Source organism: Apostichopus japonicus, chromosome 1 (genome assembly GCF_037975245.1).
Source record: "Apostichopus japonicus isolate 1M-3 chromosome 1, ASM3797524v1, whole genome shotgun sequence".
Classification (NCBI taxonomy): Eukaryota; Metazoa; Echinodermata; class Holothuroidea; order Aspidochirotida; family Stichopodidae; genus Apostichopus; species Apostichopus japonicus.
In genome coordinates, this window is record NC_092561.1 from 19,224,515 (window position 1) to 19,247,735 (window position 23,221).

The 23,221-nt window shown below is 36.0% G+C and overlaps 1 protein-coding gene across 1 annotated transcript; it reads right to left on the minus strand.

Moving 5' to 3' along the window:
• Positions 1–76: 76 nt before the first annotated feature.
• Positions 77–21,389, minus strand: LOC139970202 (protein O-mannosyl-transferase TMTC3-like). The gene is made up of 17 exons (XM_071975843.1): positions 21,052–21,389; positions 19,827–20,364; positions 17,844–18,062; positions 16,536–16,638; positions 15,621–15,736; positions 14,399–14,571; positions 13,147–13,399; positions 11,985–12,136; positions 10,567–10,647; positions 9,057–9,197; positions 8,654–8,870; positions 7,927–8,082; positions 6,426–6,592; positions 4,428–4,551; positions 3,616–3,717; positions 3,230–3,313; positions 77–2,115 (listed from the first exon to the last, which is right to left on the minus strand). Exons 2-17 carry the CDS (start codon positions 20,361–20,363, stop codon positions 1,912–1,914), a joined length of 2,829 nt encoding a protein of 942 aa, XP_071831944.1. The 5' UTR covers position 20,364; positions 21,052–21,389; the 3' UTR covers positions 77–1,911.
• Positions 21,390–23,221: the final 1,832 nt, after the last annotated feature.

Here is a 23,221-nt window from a genome sequence, read left to right on the forward strand (position 1 = left end):
ATTTTTTTTGTGATATCACGTCCACGTTACTTTAAAAATAGTTATAAACTCCAATATGGATATAACATTGTTAATAATAATCAATAACTAATAGTTATGAACTCCAATAGGGTTATGAGATTTGTTATAATAATCAATACTCAATAGTTATAAACTCCAATAGGGATATAGCATTTGTTATAACAATCAATAACTAATAGTTATAAACTCCCATAGCGGTATGACATTTGTTATTATAATCAAATATCAATAGTTATGAACCCCAATAGGGGTATGAAATTTGTTATAATATTCAATACTCAATAGTTATAAACTCCAATAGGGATATAACATTTGTTATAATAATCAATAACTAATAGTTCTAAGCTCCAATAGGGTTATGAGATTTGTTATAATAATCAATACTCAATAGTAATGAACCCCAATAGGGGTATGAGATTTGTTATAATAATCAATACTCAATAGTAATGAACCCCAATAGGGGTATGAGATTTGTTATAATAATCAATACTCAATAGTTATAAACTCCAATAGGGATATAACATTTGTTATAACAATCAATAACTAATAGTTATAAACTCCCATAGGGGTATGACATTTGTTATTATAATCAAAAATCACTAGTTATGAACCCCAATAGGGGTATGAGATTTGTTATAATAATCAATACTCAATAGTTATAAACTCCAATAGGGATATAACATTTGTTATAATCATCAATTGCTACCTTTGTTGCTTTATGTGAGTTAAGTTAAGTCATTGTAAATGGATGACATAAAGTAGGTTATTTGATAAACCAAAAGGGAAAGATGTCGTTCCCAATTAGATCAAGTTTTTTGTATTGTAGACAGTTGCCAAATATCATTCCCATTCTTGAGATGGGTCTCTGGTGAAAGCATGACACAAATAATTCGAATGTATCATGCTTAGCGAATGACTTCCATGATATAGTTTTCGTTTAATTTAACTTAGTCATAGCAGTTGATACTTTATTACGTTTTGATATGTTTCGCTCCCGACCCCCCCCCCCCCCAACCCAACGATCATGACGCCTTTTGAGGCAAATACGGTTGTTTTATGTTACAATATGTGAACTATGGTCTGGGTTTGTTGTATGAAAAGATTAACATAGGAGTATATTAATGTAGATATATAAATTGCATAATAATTGTAATTATATTAAAATGGAGAAATTAATAAGTTGCTGTAGCTTCAATAATGCCAAAATGTACACAGGAATATATTCAAAAGTATATTAATGTCGATAAATAGATTGCATCGTAATTGTGACGAACATTAGTTTTGAGAAATTAATCAATTAAACTATGTAACTATGATTATTAATTTACAGTAAGAAGATATTCTATTCATGTGTGCTTTGACAATCTGAAAATGCTAAGGAGTGGTTTCAGATGATCTCTGAATTACTCTTTAAAGGGTGTGAAGACTCGCGCAAAAAGAAACGTCTAATGCCGGTAATCTGACCTAGTTTCGAATGAGGTGTAACAGAAGTGTTAGACACCACTATTGATCCCAGAAAATACACACACAGCTTGCTACCGTCGGTAATTAGACACTAGTGTACAGTCAGTACATACAGCTGCGGTCAATACCCACAGCACAATATACAAACGATACAGCGATGGACATCTCAGGTCCAGCTAAAGATAACAAGGTATCACGTTTCATTACTGTCTGCATTTTGTAGCGACACGAACAAAACGTCACTTGCAATCAACAGAAAGTTAACTTTTTCAGATGGCCGCACGCGGTTTGGGGCGAGTCTTCAATGCCTTTAAGAGAACGGATGTCCGGAGTAAAGTGCGTTGTGTTATGTCGGGCAGCGGTATATCTTGATTTCCAGAAAGTTTGAAAGCGTCGTCATGAACCTTGCTTATTAAATATATTGTCTTATCCAATGGATGCCTTTGTCAAGACAGCTGACAAGACGGTATCATAAGCTTGACTGAATTTATCATTACTTGGAAACCGTGTGAGTAATTCCTCCAAACAATGTAACGCTTCAGTGCTTTCGTTCCTTCGAGCATGAATGACACAAAGATTGTAATGACTTTCTGAATCCGTGGGGTCTAACTCTATGGCTCTCAATAGGCACTGGCGAAAGAAGAAGCATTGAGAGGGTATGAAATGAATCGGTGGCGAACACGATGTTCTTATCATCGACTTCATCAACGACGTTGAATGACAGGGGTCAATTTTATGTAAGAATATGTATATATGTATATACATATACATATATATAAATAGCGGAAGGCGCGGGTTCGAATCCCGGTGGAGGCTGGAAGTTTTTTCACTGTTCTTATATATATATATATATATATATATATATATACGTCACTTTCGGTGATCATGCACTGAAGAAGAGCTAGTTTTGCTCGAAAGCTCTGCAAAAACCAAACATTGGCTGTTTTACTTCCAATCACTTACCTAATTCAATTATTGTATCTCACTCGAGATCCAGCCTTTCCCTAAATGCAGCATAGTTGTTTAACAGTTTTCCGTTATTCCTATATATATATATATATATATATATATATATATATATATATATATATATATATATATATATATATATATATATATATATATATATATATATATATATGTATGTATATATATGTATATATATATATATATATATATATATATGTATATATATATAATTGAAATCGTAGAGAGTCGAAAAATGCAGAACAGTGAAAAATCTTCCAGCCTCCATCGGGATTCGAACCCGGGCCTCCCGCTTTATATGCGGACACCCAAACCACTAGGCTATAGACGCTGATTGTATGTCCAGAGGTATTTGAGAGTACTTGAGATGTGATCCCGTCTATAGTCATACAGTTCTCGTGCTAATAGAACTCTTTTTCTTCTTTTTTTTCCTCACGGTAAAATCACATTGATTTTAATTACATCAAAATACACAATACTATGGAGTTTATCGTGTGTAGATATACGCCATTACTGGTGTAGAAACAGACATATGTTGTAGGCCGTATAAATATAACGCAACTGTGGGGACATGGAACTGTTTGAAAATACCCATTGACCAACACAGTTCTGATTAACCCTTCTGTTGGAATGTTATAAAGTTACCTACAAAACTCATATGGTCAAGCGAGGAATTGGTTTTATGGAGATTAACTGGCTTGCAAAGTTTAAGCTAAGAAGTTTGATATGATGAAAAGAATTATAAAAACAAACTAACCTCCCTTCCGCTGTCAAATTCGCGACGTTTGTCTACCAAGTAATGACCAAGAAGAAGCCAACCTTTCGCATCACGTGGATGAGCCTGTGCATTAAGATGATGGATGTGTTATTAATTACGGTACCGTTTTAGACTTTGGTCAACACATGAGAGTCTAACAGTCAACGGTGTAATAACTCCTCAGCGTTTATTTGTACACAAATTAACAATTTTAAAGTATGTTCTCTTTTTATGTCGGCAAAGATCAAGACCAACTTTTCATCACCGTGACAGACATCATGAATTCCAGTATTATAGCTTTCTTTTGACTATACTTGCCCTTGTAGGGGATCTATTCTGTATCTACAGAGTACCCTTTTGTTACCGGCATGTTACTAGTGACTTACCTCTATCAATCGTTGTAGGTAATGGTATGCCATATCGGTGTCATTTCTATCCATGTAAACCAAAGCAATTGATGTTAATACGCTGCGGTGATTAGGATCAAACTGATGATATCAATTCAAAAAGAAGAACAATTGAAATATTATCGTCATGTGTCAACAAAAAAATCAAAACGTGAAAGCCCATGAATTTAAAATTAATCGACATCAACAAATAATACCAAAAAAAAGCCTTTTATTAACAGACCTTAAATCCAAGATGTTATTAGATTCGTCAAATGTGTAACACACAGCAAAACATAAAAGAGCTTCTTTCTCATTTTATCTGTTAAAATATTTAAGATAATCAATTTATGAAAGAATACCGCAATATTATAATTCCGAAATCATAAATTCGTTTAAACCTAACAGGTTTGCAAGTTTTAAAAAAAAAATGTGTTGTTACTATTTTGACAAAAACGACCCTTTGAACATCTGACTGAAATCTTATAAGACAGGTGAGTGACCAGAATTCGTAGCCTGACAAACAGACAAATAAATTAGCAGTTCAGATGTCTCTCAAACGTCCAATCGGAAAAGGTATGGCATCTACATATCTTTTTCCTTTAAGATCTTTATCCCTTTTTTAAAGGGGGAATGGTAAATAATGAAATACTTAAAGTTTGTTAGTGATTGATGTAAAACCCCGTTATCTGAATCCAAATTGTTCTGTAATATTGAAAATTGTTCTGTAATATATTGGACTGTTTTTTTTTTCACTAATTGCTAACATTACATCTATTAAGTGATTAAAGAATACTTCAAGATCTACTCACCAATAGACTCTGGGAGAAATGATAGATTGCTTTGTCATAGTTATTAACTTGTCGATATAAATCTCCGAGTTTGATATGAACGTAGTGTTTGTCTTCCTGCGAGTCCTCTAAACGCTTTGTATAACTGTAGAAATGAATGTAGAAAGGAATGCTCTCTTGAGCCATTACTCGATACTTTCATCGCGATTATAAAAGGTGGAGCAAGTTACAGCTTTTTCATTAAAACGAGAAAAAAAGGTATGTTTAAATTATCTAAAACAAAGCATAGCTACTTACACTGCCAATGAAACTCTTGTTACTGCCATCTCTTACAAATGCAATGTATCTGTGTATGTCCCACCTTGTATAAAGCAGAGATGTGCCCACGCTGGGCGGCAGTGGGCGGCCCCGCCCAGCACTACAAATTACCGCCCAGCACTGTCTTAAAAATCGTGATACCCGCCCAGCACTAGTTTCATCTAAAATCCCGACATTCCTAACAATATATTCAACATAAATTGGGCCTAGCCTATGCCAAAATCATACAGACTAATAATGCATCAGTTACGCATGCGAGAAACATTACTTACGGCTGAAAACAAACTAATTACTATTACCAGGTACGTAATATATTTCACTAAAAAAAAAATTAAAAATGTAAATTGTTAGCAAAACTAGTACTTATGCCAGCATTGGGCATCTGAGCACCTTCAAAAATTGTAACATTTTGGGACGGTGATCAGTATACCCGGCACTCGTGAAATCCTGGGCACATCCCTGTAAAGCAGGGTTGTCCAACCTTTTGCAGAGGAGGGCCGCATAGAATGATTATGATGAAGGAGGGGCCGCATGAACCCTACGCTCGATTTTTCGATTTTTGCCCGAAGCCCAAGGCAACAAGATATGAGCACTGCGCGCGGAGCGCACTGATTTATTTTCCTTCCTGATAAAACATGAATAAAGTCCAGCCGCCCCCCTCCGCTGAGAGAGTGTCACACAAAATGACCTGTATGCAGTTTTTTTGGACCCAGAAGGTTCGAATGATTGATTATATAGCTTAAAATTGTTATAAAAAAATCTGCTCACTAACATTTCGCACCGTAGACGCATCTCTGGCGGGCCGGACGCAACCATGCGGCGGGCCGGACTGTGGCCTGCTGGCCGTAGGTTGGACAACCCTGCTGTAAAGGTATGTTTGAATTATAAAGGGACTAACCATAGTTACTTGTACTGCCAATGAAACTCTAGTTACTGCAACCTCTTACAATGACAATATATGTGTGTTTGTCCCTCCTTGTATAGGTCTGTTTAATTTATTTAACACAACCCATGGTTACTTGTACTGCCAATGAAACTCTAGTTACTGCAACCTCTAACAATGACAATTTATGTGTGTTTGTCCCTCCTTGTATAGGTCTGCTTAATTTATTTAACACAACCCATGGTTACTTGTACTGCCAATGAAACTGTAGTTACTGCAACCTCTAACAATGACAATGTATGTGTGTTTGTCCCTACTTGTACATAGTCTGTTTAAATTATCTAACACGAAGTATAGTTACTTGTACTGGCAATGAAACTGTAGTTACTGCAGCATCTTACAGTGACAGTTTATGTGTGTTTGTACCTCCTTTTATATAGCTTCCATGCCTTTTAAATGACCCTTCATAAGGTAACTAGTTCGAAAGAGAGCTCGACTTTAAGACAGCTGTTTGCACTTATTTGATATATAACAGCAAAATCCAGACACAGTGTTACTCATTAGCTTGAATCCATCCAATAAAGACGTGTATCATGAAAATCAGAAATATTTTGTGCATGATTTTGTATGTAAAAATAAATGTGACAAAATGTGAATCACTATCGGAAATCAACTAGAATAAATAGTTGCATCCATTTAAGTGAAGATTTCTTAGCTTATATTGATAGAATTGTCCGAAATCGTCGACCAAATACCCAATCGACAGAACTGGGAATCGATATATACATTGTAACCTTAATTAAAATCGGAACATTTACCTTGCAATAAGATCATACTTTCCGTCTTCACTTGTGTTTTTAGATTTGTCAATCAGGTCAAACAATTTTCCCTGAGCCTGCTTGTTTTCTGGTTCGTGATGAATGCAGAACTCGTATACTGATTGGGCATCGGTATGTCTATCGTTTGCGATTAGTATATCTGCAAGCTATAGGCAATAATGAAACCCCAAAAAAGTACCATTGTTATTATTATAATTATAAGTTTACCATAATACGCATACATTAAAGAGATATGTATATTAAATTATAGTAATAAATATATATAGTGTATATATATAGTATATATATATATATATATATATATATATGTATATATGTCTATTTGGTACCTTAGGTCGACAGTGTATGGTAAAAAAAGCGACCTTAGGTCGACAGTGTACCTTAGGTCGACATTTCAGTGTACACCTACTGTTTTTGCTACCATTTTAAGAAACTTTTTTATTGTCGGAAATAGCTTTATAATGTTCTCCGTCCTCTAAAACGTTCATTTACAAGGTTTGGTTAGGGTCGGTTCAGGATTAGGGTTAGAAAAAAGGGTTAGGGTTAGATAAAATTTAGTGTGTAAGTCAATGTAAATGTCGACCTAAGGTATCATTTAGATATATATATATATATATATATATATATATATATATACATATGTATATATAATTGAAATTGTAGTGAGTTGGACAATCCAGAACAGTGGAAAATCCAGCTTCCACCGGGATTCGAACCCGGCCTCTCGCTTTATATGCGGACAACCTAACCACTAGTCTATGGACGCTGATTGTATGTCCAAAGGTTCGAAACCGTTAAGGAAGTTCGTAATTACATTGTAGGCATTTGTTACTTGTACCAAACATGGGCTAGTTCTGTTTTGGTAACATAGTTTGCCTTACTCTAGGGATCAATCATGATGCTGACCAAATCGAAATAAATTGTGATTCCTAAAGCCAGATCTTTAAAGATATACTTTGAACAGACACTGTTAATGAAATGGAAATATACGACAAAGGCAAATGTTTTTTTTTTTTCGATGATTGTAGCGTAAAATGAGAGAAATAATTATCATCACTTTTATCTGTTAACTAACTTAATTAAATAACAAATTTAAAAAAAAACAAATTCCGATGTTGGACTGCTCCTTTAGTAAACTACGTTTTTCAGATTAAATCGGTCTGAAAGAGACGTATATACTACACTGACTGTCGAAAACTCCTGCTCGATATCTTATTACTAACTTTGGGTATACTCGTTTTACGTTATTTTAAAAGACTAGCCTTGTTTATTTCATGACTAGGTAGTCTGTGACGCCATCACCATAGATCTTCTTCCAAATTGGTTATTTTGCTATTACAAAATAGTTGTTTATTTCTCCATAATATATCATAAAACAATGAACTTCAGGTACTAGAACATACTTTAATTACTATAGACGATCTCTACCGATAGTTCTGAAAATTAACGATATCATAAAATGTGTACTTAGCTAACTCACCTTTATTAACACCTTGCAGCTTTTTGGATTAACTTTAAGATAAGCTCCCAGAGCACCCATCGCATTGTTGGTTTTGTTCATGGACAAATACAGCTGGCTTAATGTGAGGTATGCGTCAACTTTGTCCCTTTTCAACATTATAGTACGTTTCAAGTGCTGTGAAAACATCAAAATATGCCATTCAGGCGGATTTTAAACTTGCAAAGAATAATACAGGAAAATATCGTGTAACTACTACACGTACTGTATGTATAGCATGTCGTTTAATTCTACCGGGAGCAAGGAATGTATATAATACTGGTGAGCAATTTAAATGTCTATGTTATTGTATGAATGTTGTGATCATACCTAAATTCTCACAGGTTTATTCTTCCTTATCAGTTATCTGGACAGAATCATTGACGTTTTCGCACTGCTACCGCAGATATTGGTGGATTGTTTAGGCCAAGATTCTAGTCCAAACTGTATAGGCCTATGTTTCTTGCTTTAAAGTGAATGACCAATGGCTTATGTGATAGTTTTACCATCCTACATACCTACCATTTTATATAGTGAGTGAACAATTACCAATCTTCAGATTTCAGATTCACTGATCATAAACAAAAATGTTTAAGACAATAACACCTTTTTGGAAGTATAAAGTATATAAAATAACATACTTTTACAATTAATCTATTCTGATATTTTACCAAATCAAAACAGCTTAATATTTGACATTAAAACTTACATTTTCCGCCTCTCCCCAAGTACTCTCATTTCGCATTTTGATTTTGCCCATGAAGTACCATGAATCGACATACGTCTTTGAGTATCTGGTATTGTTACGGAGAGGCTCTAGAGCGAGTTGAGACTTCTTTAAGTACTCTAAGGCCATTTCATCCTTCTGCATTTTCATGTAGATTCTTCCAATCTCTGTCAAAGCTCCAGTTTCCACAGCGTATGCACTGTGATGTGAAATAGACCAAAGGAAAAAGTCTCATAAGAAATAAAAAACTAATGATAATAATAATAATAATAACCCTATTTATTTCATTTATTCATTCCAGTGTGAATATAAAATCTAGAAAGAGGAGTGTAAGCCCAAATGGTTTTATATTGGAAAGCAATTTTAAAACTGATAGTTACATTACCTCCTCAGTGAGCTATTGAAACAGAATAACGCTTCTTCATACTGATGATTGTTCTCGTATGTGTGACCAAAATTTATCCAAAGCTTGGCGTTCTGTCTTGAAACGAACAATCCTGATCGAAAAAGGCTCCTCTTAGAGCTCCTGCAAAATAAATCGGGAAAATATTGACGGTACAAAATTAGTAAGATTAAGTGAATCCATCAAACGAAGATTTGAACTTGTATGTGTTTAAGCAAGTACAATATGTTAAATGAAGTTGCTACCTTGGCATTACCTTCTTTTTTCTTGTTGAAGAAGAAAAAAACAGATGAACTTTGTGATAAATTGAATATTTTTATATTGAATAAAAGTTGTAAATGCCGACCTAGTATACGAATTTGGAAAAAAATAGACTACTGTTTAGTTTGTAGCACGTTGCACGTTGAATTTACAAATAGCATTCCTTAATCGCGAATATATGCTGTAAAAGGCCTTTTTTTTAAATTATTATTGTCATCTTTAATGAGGTTAGTCCTGCTCAAGGCAGAAGCACTGCCTCTCTAATCAACAACTCTCTGAGTGGGTGGGGTTAGGGTGGAGGTGGGTTGGAGGTGCTTGGAGGTGGAAGGGGTGTGATTGATATATGATAACTATCCTTTGCTTTTCTTTATATAAAAAGTTCAAACTTAAAAAGTCGTGACACTGTTTGTAGTCCATGTCAGTGTCAGGGGTATGATTATAAAATGATATGGAATATAGAAAAATAAACAATAATAAACAGAAAATATGTGAAATGTTAAATTATAGTTAATAACAAATAGAAAAGGGTCATTTCAGTTAAATAAAATAACAGTACCGTGCACCTTCTCCCAGGCGCGTAGCGAGGAATTAGCCAAGGGAAGGGCGAACCTGTAAGCAAACTATTAGAGCCGTAGAATTGGCACTGGAAACTATCTAAGCGTTGCGCCACCATGTTTTGGCGCGAAGCGTTCAAGAACATTTTGGCCGACAATGCCTCCCAGATCGCTGGAAAAGGAACTTCCCAGGCCTTGTAAATTGCATCTAAGCATTTTATATTTTGAAATTACTAGCGAAATCATTAAAACATGCACAAAAAATTGCTCAAGTGGGCCCCCCCTTCGCCCCCCCCTTCGCCCCCCCCTTCGCCCCCCCCCCCTTTCGCTACGCGCCTGCCTTCTCCTGGCACCTCATAAAACATATTAGTCTTATATTGACTCGAAAAGACGACGATATTGAGTTTTAACAGCTTGATTTAACCCTTGGAACTTTTGAACATTGTACGTGCAGGGTGACCTCTTCATTATCATGTAGGTATGTTAGTGCACATCACTCAATGTCATGTGACTTTGCCATTTCTTTCCGTTTCATCGTACTTCATGGTATCTGACATAACACCCTTTACTAGCGTATACACAATACACTGTAGCCATTAACATTCAGTAGCCTACCCTTACAATAATTATGTACGTGATTATATAATAATGATATAAATGTTGTTCAAAATCGTTACCAATCTATGTTTCTACGTGCTGTCCTTGCGGCGTGTAGTGATAACGTCACAAGTAGCAGGAAGTTAACGAGTAATGTCAGCCTAAAAACAAGGAAGAATTAATTAAATGAAGAAGAGTTAATGTTAATCACATAATGTTTACACTAATTGTTACACAGATAACTGTCACATCAACAGACTCGTAATCCTTACTGATTACGAGAAACAAAAAAGTATTTTAACAAAGCGCCATCAATCCGAACTAAGCTTATTGAAGCCACCAGTTTTGGAGGGACCAGCTCAAAAAGGTTTCGCAAAAGAAAAACAGGCCATGTATGTTTTTAGACATGAAATGATAACACCATAGATCTGTTCAGTGTGTTACATGTTTACATAGAACAGTAGTCGTGTTACACGTCAGCAACTTACCAAGTGTTAATAATAATGTATTCACTTCAGTTATCAAATACAGAAAAACAACAGACGCACAAATAAGCAATTTGGTGACAATAGAGCACTCATAGCCTGTATAGTATTTAACCTTTCTGAAAATAGTTTTATAACAGATATTTGATAAGTTTGAACACTGTTTTGGTATGCATTTTCCTAATAATCATTGGCATGGAATGTTGTTATTATATATAGGAGAAGCTGAATTACGAATTATATCTTACACGTCACGTCGGGTATAGCTGTCCAATTTACAGTTTTAGTAGCTCGTTGTGGCCTTTTATAATTTAGAAGACCATACCTAGTGAGAAAACCGTGGTTTTTTCCAGGATGAAAATCCATCGGGCAGGGATCAAGCCCAAATCAAAGATGCTATGAGGTTTCATTAATGCTAATGTTACCGCTTAGATCCACTGGAACATAGCATTGGTTTGATATCCATATTGAATTTCGATGTCTTATGGATTGACGATGCGTTGGGATGGGATGAGATTGGGAAGGTAAATTGTTTCAGTTTTTTTAGGTGAAGATATTTGTTCTAACTATACATGAACAGCTGGTTGGTTTAGTCTTTTCCTTGCTGAGCGCTAACAAATAATTTAGAAAGATTCTTCTTTATAATTTCAAATGTAGGGGGTACCGTATCTTTAGTCATGTGAGTTATGACTAGACCGTTGGAAAAGAATTTCACCGATTGTGTTCATGTTTAACCAGTTTGTTTGAGAACTGTCCAAATTCCTGCCTTTTGCTAAGATGCTAGATATGTTACAGAAAATAAAAGTACTAAGAGACTAAAACATCGACGAGGTTATGTCAATATAGGAAATTCGTTTTGATTTAATTTCTTGTCACTCTTCTTATGTAGAGTTTATTCAAGAAATATCAATATTTACGACTAACGATCTGTGAGTCGTAAATACAACTGTGTTCATGTTTAGCAGTTGATACTCTAAAAGCTATAAGATCAGGGAAGGTGAGTGGATCCTTACTTTTTCTGTTTCAGTATCTGTTGGAGGCCGATGATTACCAGCATGCTGAAACCAATACTTGGAAGGTACAGAATCCTCTCGGCAATCACAAAGCCGACCGAGAAGAAAATATTAGAAGCAGGTAGAAACGGAAACACTAAGAAAGACAAAGCCTGAAATCATAGGTGAAAAAAAGAAATTGTTATTTCTTGTCAAAAGGAAACGAAATTAAATGTTCATTTGATAACGTTCAGTAAAAACTCATTATTTCAAAGTTCAAACTTCTAGCGTTTTAAACTTCCGCTTGCCGCAGATTTATTGCACCTAAATGTCAATCATTTGGTTCGAGTGTATGAGTTTGTAACTGTGCGTAGAAATTAATAACTGCGTTCTCACAGACACAGAGGGTTTATATACTGAGTTTGCTCTCACTGAGATCTCCATGAACGATTATATCTAACATAGACCAAAGATTGCTATGTTTTCACAGACATCAACGATAATGACTGTGCTCTCATAAATACCAACAACCATTGAACCACTGTATTCTGACAGCTACCAGCCTGCAGATGTCCTCACTCACCAAAGATAATGATTGTGTTCGCACAAACACAAGATATGACAGACTATGTGCTCATGTAATGACACCAAAATAAAGATTGTGTTATCACAGACACAAACAGTCATTATTGTGTTATCACATACGCAAACGTTCGTTATTGTGTTCTCACAGACCCAAACAGTCATTACTGTGTTCTCACAGACACAAACAGTCATTATTATGTTATAACAGACCCAAACCGTCATTAGTGTGTTCTCACAGACACAAACAGTCATTATTGTGTTCTCACAGGCCCAAACAATCATAACTGTTTTCTCACAGACACAAACAATCACTATTTTGATTGTGTTCTACAGAGACACGGGCGAAGATGTTCCCTTTCAAAGAACTATGGAGGAAACCAATGTGTTCTTGCAAATTTTGAAGGAAATGGGAAATACACACAATTTACTATAATGGGTTATGTGTTGGGGCGCGAATGAGAGATTAACATGTTGTTGCAGGACACTCTTCACCAACAGATATCGTTTACTTTTAACCAATCGTATTCCGTCTAACATCAATATAACATCGTTTCAAACTGTAAAACATAACTCAATCATGGAATTCATTTTATATTACCATGGCAACTTGTCGGGATACTTTCGAATTTCCTATGAGAGCGAAGCCAGATAATGTAGCTAAGGCAACAAGGAAATTCACAGTGGCTAAGTTTCTTGGATCTTTTGGTGATGTTACCAACGGAACAACATCCCCACTGTAGTCGCACGAGAGATGATAAGGGAACAGCAGAAGCCAAATGTTTAAAGGCAATAGGTAAGCAAAGGTTAGCTGTTTGGTGGGCCATTGGGTGAAACTAGCTGGATTGTCGTACCTGCCAAAATGTAGAATATTCATAATTAGAGCACTTTATGTTTTGCAGGTGTTTATGGATAAAAAATGTATTATTTATTTATTATTGAAGGCTGTTTCATCATATGGTTATATGCTCTTGCCACGTAATTGTTTTTTGTTAAACAGTTAAATTTGAAGGAAAATACTACTAACATCACTGAGTACTGTAGCTTTGTCCTTCGTATTTTTTCAACCCTATTATGGTAGCTCTGAACGAACAGATTTGCTCTAGAGTAACTGTATTATTATAACACGACGAAAGAGATGAGATAATTCTCGAGTAATCAAGTTTCGTGCAATTATACCACTCAATTTGATTATTTGCAACACAATTCGATAATTTCATATTTATTTTAGAGATAATTAACGTTAGGTTGACTTGCACACTGACATAGTTATACACATTTGTCGAGATTTCTCGTCATATACTAACACGCTAAGTATGCAACTCGTTCGTCCTTTCAGAACCATCATACTATACATACTACGTTAATACAGTAAAGCCTGTATTATGGGATTGTCTGTTAAACTCGATTCTGACTTATCGGAATTCGATAATGAAAAAAGAGTAGGAGTTTCAGTATCAGTGATAGTGGTAGTGGTAGCAGTAAGAGCAGAAGAAGTTATCCAGTAGTAGTAGTAGTAGTAGTAGTGCTTGTAGTAGTATTTGTTAGCTAGAAGTAAAAGTAGTACTACTACAACATCATGATTGTAGCACTACTACTAGTAGTACTACTACCACTACAATTATTGTTAGTAGTAGTAGTTGCAGTAGTAGTATTTGTTAGCTAGAAGTAAAAGTAGTACTACTACAACATCATTATTGTAGCACTACTACTAGTAGTACTACTACCACTACAATTATTGCTAGTAGTAGTAGTTGCAGTAGTAGTTGCAAAGGTAGTTGCAATAATAGTGGTAGTATGAAAACATAACTAGTCAAATGTAGATAATTTTGCCGATAATTTTGACAACTTACTTTGAAAAATTAGGAAGCGCTGCTCCCATAATCACGATTCTGGTTGCGATTAGGACTGCTGCGGCGGCAATTACAGTTAACATTCTAGCCAATGCTGAACGAAACCAAACCGGAGTGCTTCGTGGGCTTATTATTATCACTTTTAGAAGAGTCAAGCCCTGCCAGAGAGTAATCTGATATAAAAGGTCAAAAGGTAAAGAAAGAAATTCATTCTTTTGCGGAAAACATAAATTGTGGCGAGATTATTCGTAATCCAAAACTGACGTCAAACGTAATCATGCATTTGACTCAACATATAGTGACACAATTGTTATCACATTTAACAACACAACATTTATGTGAATGCAGAATAACATGACCGAATGGAAAACAGGGGGTAAATCCGTAACAGAAACATTAAACATAACATTCATTTGATGTTATTTGACAGAGAACTTCGTGAAGAACATGTGACCTTTTCTGAGAAATAAAAAAAGCTAAGAAACACATTTCGTGCTCTGTTTCGAAGATACCTTTGTTTATCAGACATGCTTGATAAACTAAGGTATCTTCGAAAGTCTGTTAATTTATAACTCGGTGATGTCATAATCTCTGAGTTCAGAACCATTTTACTTACTCTTGTCTTTCTTGTTTTCATGGTTAAATGTTAAGAAGTGTTAAGAAGTGTTATGAAGTGTTAACATTGAAACCAGTGCCATCATTATGTCTTGCGAAGACTTTCAGGTTTGTTTTTCAATTCACGACACTTGAAAAACTCATCTCTATTTTCAGACAACAAACGTTGTAATAAATAGAGAAAAGCTTTCAAGTAATATATGAACATGTGTGACTCGATGACGTCATGTTTAGACTTGATCAAGTCTTCAACCTTGTGAAGAAACATTTCAGCTGTGATATCTCCCAAAATAAATACGATGATTCTTTTTTGTAGCTGATTAGGGAAGTTATTCATTGCATTTATCTTTATCAGTTAGGTCAATAAAATTGACGGTTGGGTTCGTGTATTCGACACTTATGTTGTACAGTTTTCGATCCTTTCCAATATTTTTTTAACTCCTATAATTAGATATCAAGTGTCAACCGTATGAATGCGATCATCAATTTCGTTGATGGATGTTAAATTAATTTAACAATTTCTTTTAATTTCAGACCTAGACTAATATCCAAACTGGTCTTTCGTCATTTCGAAACATTCATATCTCAATGCATATTCATGACTTACATGGTGTAACCAGAATACATCATAGGCACAACAGACAGCGATGATAGTTATCCCTTGCTCTTTGAATAACGTTGATATTATGGCCAGGACGATGGTAAGCCAAATGAATCTCCACTCTGTAGAAAGGGTGTAAAAAGAAGTTTAGACATTTACGAATTAAACCAGCATTTTGCGCTCATTTCTATGGTTTTTCTCAACCACACTGACTCTACGATGCCTTAACGAAATACATAACTAGCTTATCTATATTTTCCGTTGGGATCCAAATAAACCTCGCCCATCATATGAATATTTAAAAGTTGCGAACGTCATTGACCAATACGTAATACAACAACATGCTTGATTTGTGTAGATTGTCTATGACGGTTACCAGGGAGCTGTTAGAGTACCAGCTCGCTGGCTGTACCAAGTTACCGACTCCACGTTTTGAAACTATTTTTAGCAACGGCTCATAACTTAACCTGTCTCTCAGATTGGTTGAATTCAAACTAGTGGGTTGGGGCAACTGTATGCGATTAATATTAAATGTGTAATTTGTCGGAGGACACTTTTCTCATTATCTGCAAACGTCCTTAATTACTCGCCAATTAATGCTTTTGGCAGGGAAAAACTTGGCTAATATCTTAGTTTGCTGTTTTGTGATTGTTATATGTAAAAAAACTCGATGGACTTGTCAAAAAAGTGGAAAACGGCGACAAAACGCAAAAATGCTGCTTTAAGGGACGATGGTGATTTATTTCGATTTGCAAGAACGAACGTGAATGACCAAATAAATAAACAAATTAATGAGTAACAGAAGTCAACATGGTTAAACGATCCGATGAGTACATAAGCATACTGCAATACAAACAATACAAACTGCAATACTGCAATACAAATAATGCACACCTACTGCAATACAAACTATGTAATCACCTGTGTTATTTCTCTGATAAGATGCAGCTTTTGTGTAACTCCAAAATGCTAAGATGGCAAACAGCGAGAATAATATGTCAGCCCTTCCGACAACACCAGTCACCTAGAGAGAGAAAAGTTATAAATCGATATATCTAACGGGCTGTAAAATGAATTCGATTTTGATTTTATTTTGCAACATTGATTACATCAATGCCACTTGTTCTTCAAAATCTGGACAGATACGAACAGAGGTGCAACCGCGTTTGCTTGTGGCGATGACTAAGACACCAGCCCCCACCTCCATCTACCCAGAATTAAACTCAAGGGAGCTCACCCCCCCCCTCCCCCCTCCCCCACCGGATCCTCCCTCCCCGCACTAGCAAACAGACTAATACTAAACCATCACACTGTATAGTACATCAATATATAACAAATACTTGTGGCACAACCTAAACAATCGATTTCAAATCGTTTCAAAGTTTACAAAATATATGGCACCATTTAAGCATCTGAAGCATCCTCCATTTTGAGAAATATTTCTCTGGATATGAATGTAAATAAATAACAAAACTGGAATACTCAGATCTTCAAAACATGTCAGGTAATAAAACAAAAGAATCGATCATCAATGACAAATCATCGCAACTCATTAATAGGCATATTTGATTGATCAGTTTAAAGTTATGTCAGTTTCAATCAGTTAAAGAAGAATTAAACAAAATTTAATTTTGATGTATTATAGTGCAGGGGAAAAAGGAAACATTTCTGTTCCAGTAATGTTTCTATATAGCTATTTCGGTTTTCGTTACACTCAACTTTAAAGTTCGCTAAATCTCTGGAATTCACCTTTAAGGTTTCATTAGATGATGACGTCATCTGATCAGTGGAGGCCAGTTGCCTCAACCAGACCATGTATATTAAACTCTACATATATAAACAACAGTGAACCCTTGAAAGACATCCAACACCATTTTGACCTTGGCAAATTTGTAACACATTATAACAATGTCATTTCAGGCCATTACATTTTTTCCAGCCGCTTTCATTGATGAACGTCAGAAGTTTAAAGAATCATTTCCCAACAATTAAATGTGTTACAGCAATACACTCTGCAGGGCTGATAACAATGTATTTGAGTGGTTTACAAAACAAAATCAAAATTAATTTATTGTATGCCTAATGTCATACTTCTAAGGTTCTGTTAATATCTGATTCACGTTTAAAAGGGTCATTCAAAATAACAATAAAATATTCCTCTTGTATGGGAAGTATGAAGCTTTGTTTTTTTTTAAACAAATTTGACGAAGTAATGCTTTTTATACTCACTGACTCTGTGTGGATAGGGTTGACCAAAAATAACATCGCAAGCAGAAACGAAAGCCATTCGGCCAGGAACAACTTGAATACATGCATGAAGGTAACACAGAGTAACCAGTGCAGGATTAAATTCGTAAAATGGAAACCACTCGGCTCCAAACTACTCAAAGCAAAGTTCCAGCGGAAAGTAAGCACCGTTAGTGGACGGTAGGATTTATGACTCGCAACCTGAGGATAGAAGCAAATATAGGCAAACCAGTGGCGAAGCCAGAGGGGGGCCAGGGGGAAATGCCTCCCCCCATTTGCTTTGTGCTACAGTCTTGCCCCCCCCCCTCCCCCATAATGAAATCCAGTGATGTATTCAAAATATTTTTTACATTTTTTCGAGTTTTAATTACAAGTATTCATACCTCAGGGCTCATGTTCATACTTCATATGAGGTCAGAACTTGGTAGTCAGACCGAGATATTACACATTTTGGGCCTTCATCATACCCACTTAAGGAGACCGTTGATCAATATCGTCCTACAGAATAAGCGCCAATAATTTGACCGGTTGTATAACCATTTTAAACTAGCGCCGTGTGCATTATCAGCGACCAATGATGCCACTCGTGAAGAATTTTCACTGCACGTATAGGCCCTTTAGGGCTAGTGAAACTTGTTTGTGTGGAAATCTGGGCATGTAGTGAATAAGAGTAGCTAATTTATTCATTGTAACCTTTTCATAATGTGAGGAATTATTTATTCATTTACCTCGGAGGTGCCCATTAATAAATATATTTTTTGGTAGTTCCTACCATCAACCATCACGAGGTTGCCCCCCTTAAGAAAAATCTTGCCCCCCCCTAACAATAGAATGCTGGATACGCCACTGAGGCAAACAACAACTAAAAAAGCAAATTAGTATATGCTATGAATATAGAAGATATGGATTCATGAACCTGGAAGACATTAAGCACATCAAAAAAAGATACAATCTGTTTTTACTTATCCTGCCTGACCTTGTTTGAGAAGAGATGAACAAAAATGATAATCGGACCAATGGCATCAGAATTACAAGTTTGGTGCTTTTATTAACTGGTTAACTTTAAAATAGTTTTTTTTTCTCAATCATATTTTTTTATAAATCATATATTAAATGACCATCATTTCTAATTAATTTTATTCAAATTATATACTCACCATGGGCGTCAACAGGTGGGGGACGGGGGGACATGTCCCCCCCCACTTTCAAAAGTGGAGGGGATATCATATCATTTGTCCCCCCCCCCCCACTTTTCAGAGCAGTTATTAAAAAAATCACATGCATATGCGCGATTTTCTATCACAATTGCTGAGCTGATTCAAGTAGAATCTAACTTAAGAATCATTATCAATAAATTGCACTGGAAATTAGAACAGTGCTTGGCCCTTTATCCCCCTTCCTCCGATATTCACCCTCCCCGCTTCGTCCGAGACGTCTGATAAAAGTTTGTGCGATGTTTGAACGATGTTTTAGAGTGTTTTGTGGAAGCACCCCTTCTCGCCAGAAATGGAATTCCCCTTGCCCTACACTGTGAATCAGAGAAAACGAAGCATTTCAACTTGAAAACAAGTCGAAGACCCCACCAGGAAGGTAATATCATATATTTTAGGCCCTACAGACAGTATTCTGCCTGTATGCAGGGTATTATATGATACCAAACTACCGAATATATTTCGTTTGAGATGGACGCTGTGTAATTCGTTTCCCTTGGTGTCAGAACGGCATCTTTCTACCAGTACTTTCTGTCGGAATTTAGTTTTGTGAGACAAAATTTCTCCTCACAGATCTGGTTCTGATGTAACTAAAACGACTCAGGAAGGCCGTCTCCTGCGATCTAGGGGGTCTTATGTACCCAAAATTTTCTGGTACGCTACGCGCCAACCAATGGTGGCGCTCCGCTTAGATAGTATAGTGTCCCCCCCCCCCCCCCACTTTCTGAAACCTGCTGACGCCCATGATACTCACCGATGTTATTTCAGTTCCCCAAAAGTCGTTCTTAAAAATCTGCCAAACAGGGGTCGAAGGGCGGAGATCCTCATTGCCGATAATGGCCGAGTAATCATCGAAGACGAAATCACACTGCACGCTGTTAAAATAACAATTCACACACACGACCAGTAGCAACACACTCTGAATCAGAAAGGTTTGTAACGTCCATTCATGCATGATTAAATCTCCCGCAACTCTTTCAACTTCTTCGTCATATTTGGCTTTTTCGGCTAAGACTTCCTCCTCCTTTATTATCACGGTGTCTTCGTTTTGGCGAGATTTATCGTCTGGTTCGATTATAGGCTCACTATTATCCGATCGATTGATCAATAATGAAGGATCATTTTCATAATCATCATGATGATCGTCTGCGCTGACCGCACATTCTTTGTCTTTTGTCCAGTCGTTTTCTGTTAGTGTACTTGGTTGATTTCGCGGCATCAGGAGATCAAGGTTGGTATCCATGGTATCCACTTCCGGAAGATCATCCGATGATTGACTAGATCTGCTCATTCTGATCAATGGATTGATAAACATAAAGAAACAAGTTTTGACACATATGTAATGAGTTGATATTACATGTAACTGAATATCAACCGTCCCATGTTCGACATGCAACTTAATTTAACAATACGCACACATTTGAGAGCGTGGTGACCAATTGGCTAAGGCGTAGGACTCGTGATCCAAGGATTGCTGGTTCGATTCCTGCCTAGTTCTTTACGTTGTGTCCTTGGGCAAGATGCTTTATCTCACTTGCCTCTCTCCATCCAGGGGTTTAATGGGTACCTGTGAGGTAACTTGTTATTGGGCGCAGTATATAACTGCTGCCGACTGGAGGGATTGTCTCTGGGACATGTTATCATTGACCAGGGTAATTTAACGTCTGTAAAGCGCTTTGAGACCTATCGCTGGTATAAAGCGCTATATAAAAAAGCAAATATTATTATTGTTATTATTTGAAGAAATAAATAAAATACTATAACACCTGTAATGAACCACGCAGAGTGAGATTGTTACATGTTCGTTCCGTAGCAGTATAGTGCGTATTAGTCCATTAGGCCTAGCTGGTTTGACTAACATTACAATACAACAAATATATCATTTTAAAGCAAATACGTCTTACAGTGTGAAGTGTCAGTAGATGTTATAGAACTAGTATATTAGGTAGTTATAACCGAATAAAACATCGTTAGCTTACCCTCAAAATCAGTGTTTGTCGCTCCCGCTCGTTGGTAGATGTCTGTATACTGTATAACATCGAATCCTGCCTACTACGATCTATAGATCAAACCACACTACGTACTATAGAAGTACACAATATTGTTACAGGCTTCAACGACTTGCACAGTACAAACGTCAACCAAATCTCAAGTTAACAATTGATTTACAGCCTTGATTCGTTATTATTTAAAATCATTCATTGTAAAGATTACAATTAATTCAGGTCAGAGAACTATTAATTCTTTCTTTTAAAGCAGACTAAAGTATTTTCGTATTTTCATTTTACCAATTTCAGTATTCAGAATGGTCTGTGATGCATGCATGTCTTCTATTTTCGGTATTCAGTTTGTCTGCAAACATCTGTACGGCGTTGCACAGAACAAATAACATTCTTCATTGATCTGTATAGGTCGAGATTGCGCCACTTGTAGGATTTCGAATATCGAACAGGTGTTTTGTGAATGTATCTGGCAACAACAGGGTGAATAATATTATCCCTGTAAATTCAGCTGGATTTTGTTGTCAGTTTGTTTTGTAATATTTTAGTCACTTCTTCAGAGGAAACAATAATATTTTAGTAATATAACAATTTATACAGAAAACCTTGACTGCTTAGCAAACATTCCTCATGTATCTGGTTTCTAAATCAGCAAGAAGATTATAACAGGTATAGGTAAAGCTTTTAAAGAACATTTGCTGTTATGACGTCACCCACCACGTGACTACCTTATCTGCTTCAGTGAAGAATCGATGGTTTAGCAAGTCAACAGAGGGTTACATTCAATCAACCATATCTTGAATTAGGGCCAAGATTTAGAAAAGGGTGTTTCTACTAAGAGAATGGAATACTTAGTTTCCAAGTAAGTGTGACAGTGTTAAACACTTCGTTATTCCTTTAAGACATGACCTGACTCTCAAAAATATTTCAATGGGGGGGGAATAACAGACCATTCGTAACCTTTTGGTAATGTAAATAAGGTTGTTATTGTACCCAAAGTTAAATGAGGCTGAACCAAAATCCTAGTAAACATATTATCTATTTCCATCATCCATATGTACATATGTTTTTTATTTATTTTAAAGCATCAATTTATAATTACTACAACTCAATGTTACAGTTTGAACTGTTGTTAAGATTCCCCAAATTCCTAAGATAGAACTTGAACCGATAAACAACACAGCAGTGCGAGTGTTGACAACATGCTACAGAATATTAAACATACTTCACATGACGACAATCGAAACATATCATCGATATAAGGAGAATGAGAAGGAATTTGTTGAAACAAAACACATAGCTCTAGAAAATTATAAATACGTGTGCTTACAGAGAGACCGGAATTATTCTCTCGAAAACATTGCTACCGTTAAGAGGCGTCAGAACAGTCTACTCTCCTCTGTTTTCTCCCTCACATGTATTGCCATGGCAATTGTCTCTATCAACGTATTGCTGTCTTCAATGCTTCTAGTCGCCTCTTTCAGCGCAGTTTCTGCTTGGTCACATCGAAGGCTATGCGGTCCAGATCTTGTCCATGCTCTGTCGTTGGTGTGTGGTGAACGTGGCTACTTTGGAGGGTCGCGGTTAGTCGAGCGAGATGGTAAGCCGGATTAAGTTATCCTCCATAATTAAGAAAAATCTAGTTAATGTTAACTTGGTATATCTATATATATTTGTATATATATATGTATATGTATATGTATATATATAAATATATATATATAGCCTATATATATATATAAAGCCTATATATATATATATATAATTAAATCATAATTAAACATTGACTGCAGAAGAGAGACAATTAATAATTTGCCATATTTGTGTGATTTAAACAGTATAGTCAGTAGTGCGAACTTCGGCATACTGCGAAGTTCGGACACCCTAAGAAATACACGATTTTAAAAAGACAACTGACAGGAAGAGCCAAATTTCACCAAAAAGTACGAAGCTACAGTTATTTTCTCTCCAAAATGGCCCGTGTGCAAGAAATTACTTACATATTAGTCAATAAAATGACGGAGATCTATGAAGTCTGTTATATTACTGAAAAAGCAACTGCGCCACCAATTTTATCACCAGCGCCACACTGTGGGTTGCGTGTCCGAACTTCGCAATACTCTAGCAAAGAAATACCAGTTCCACAATC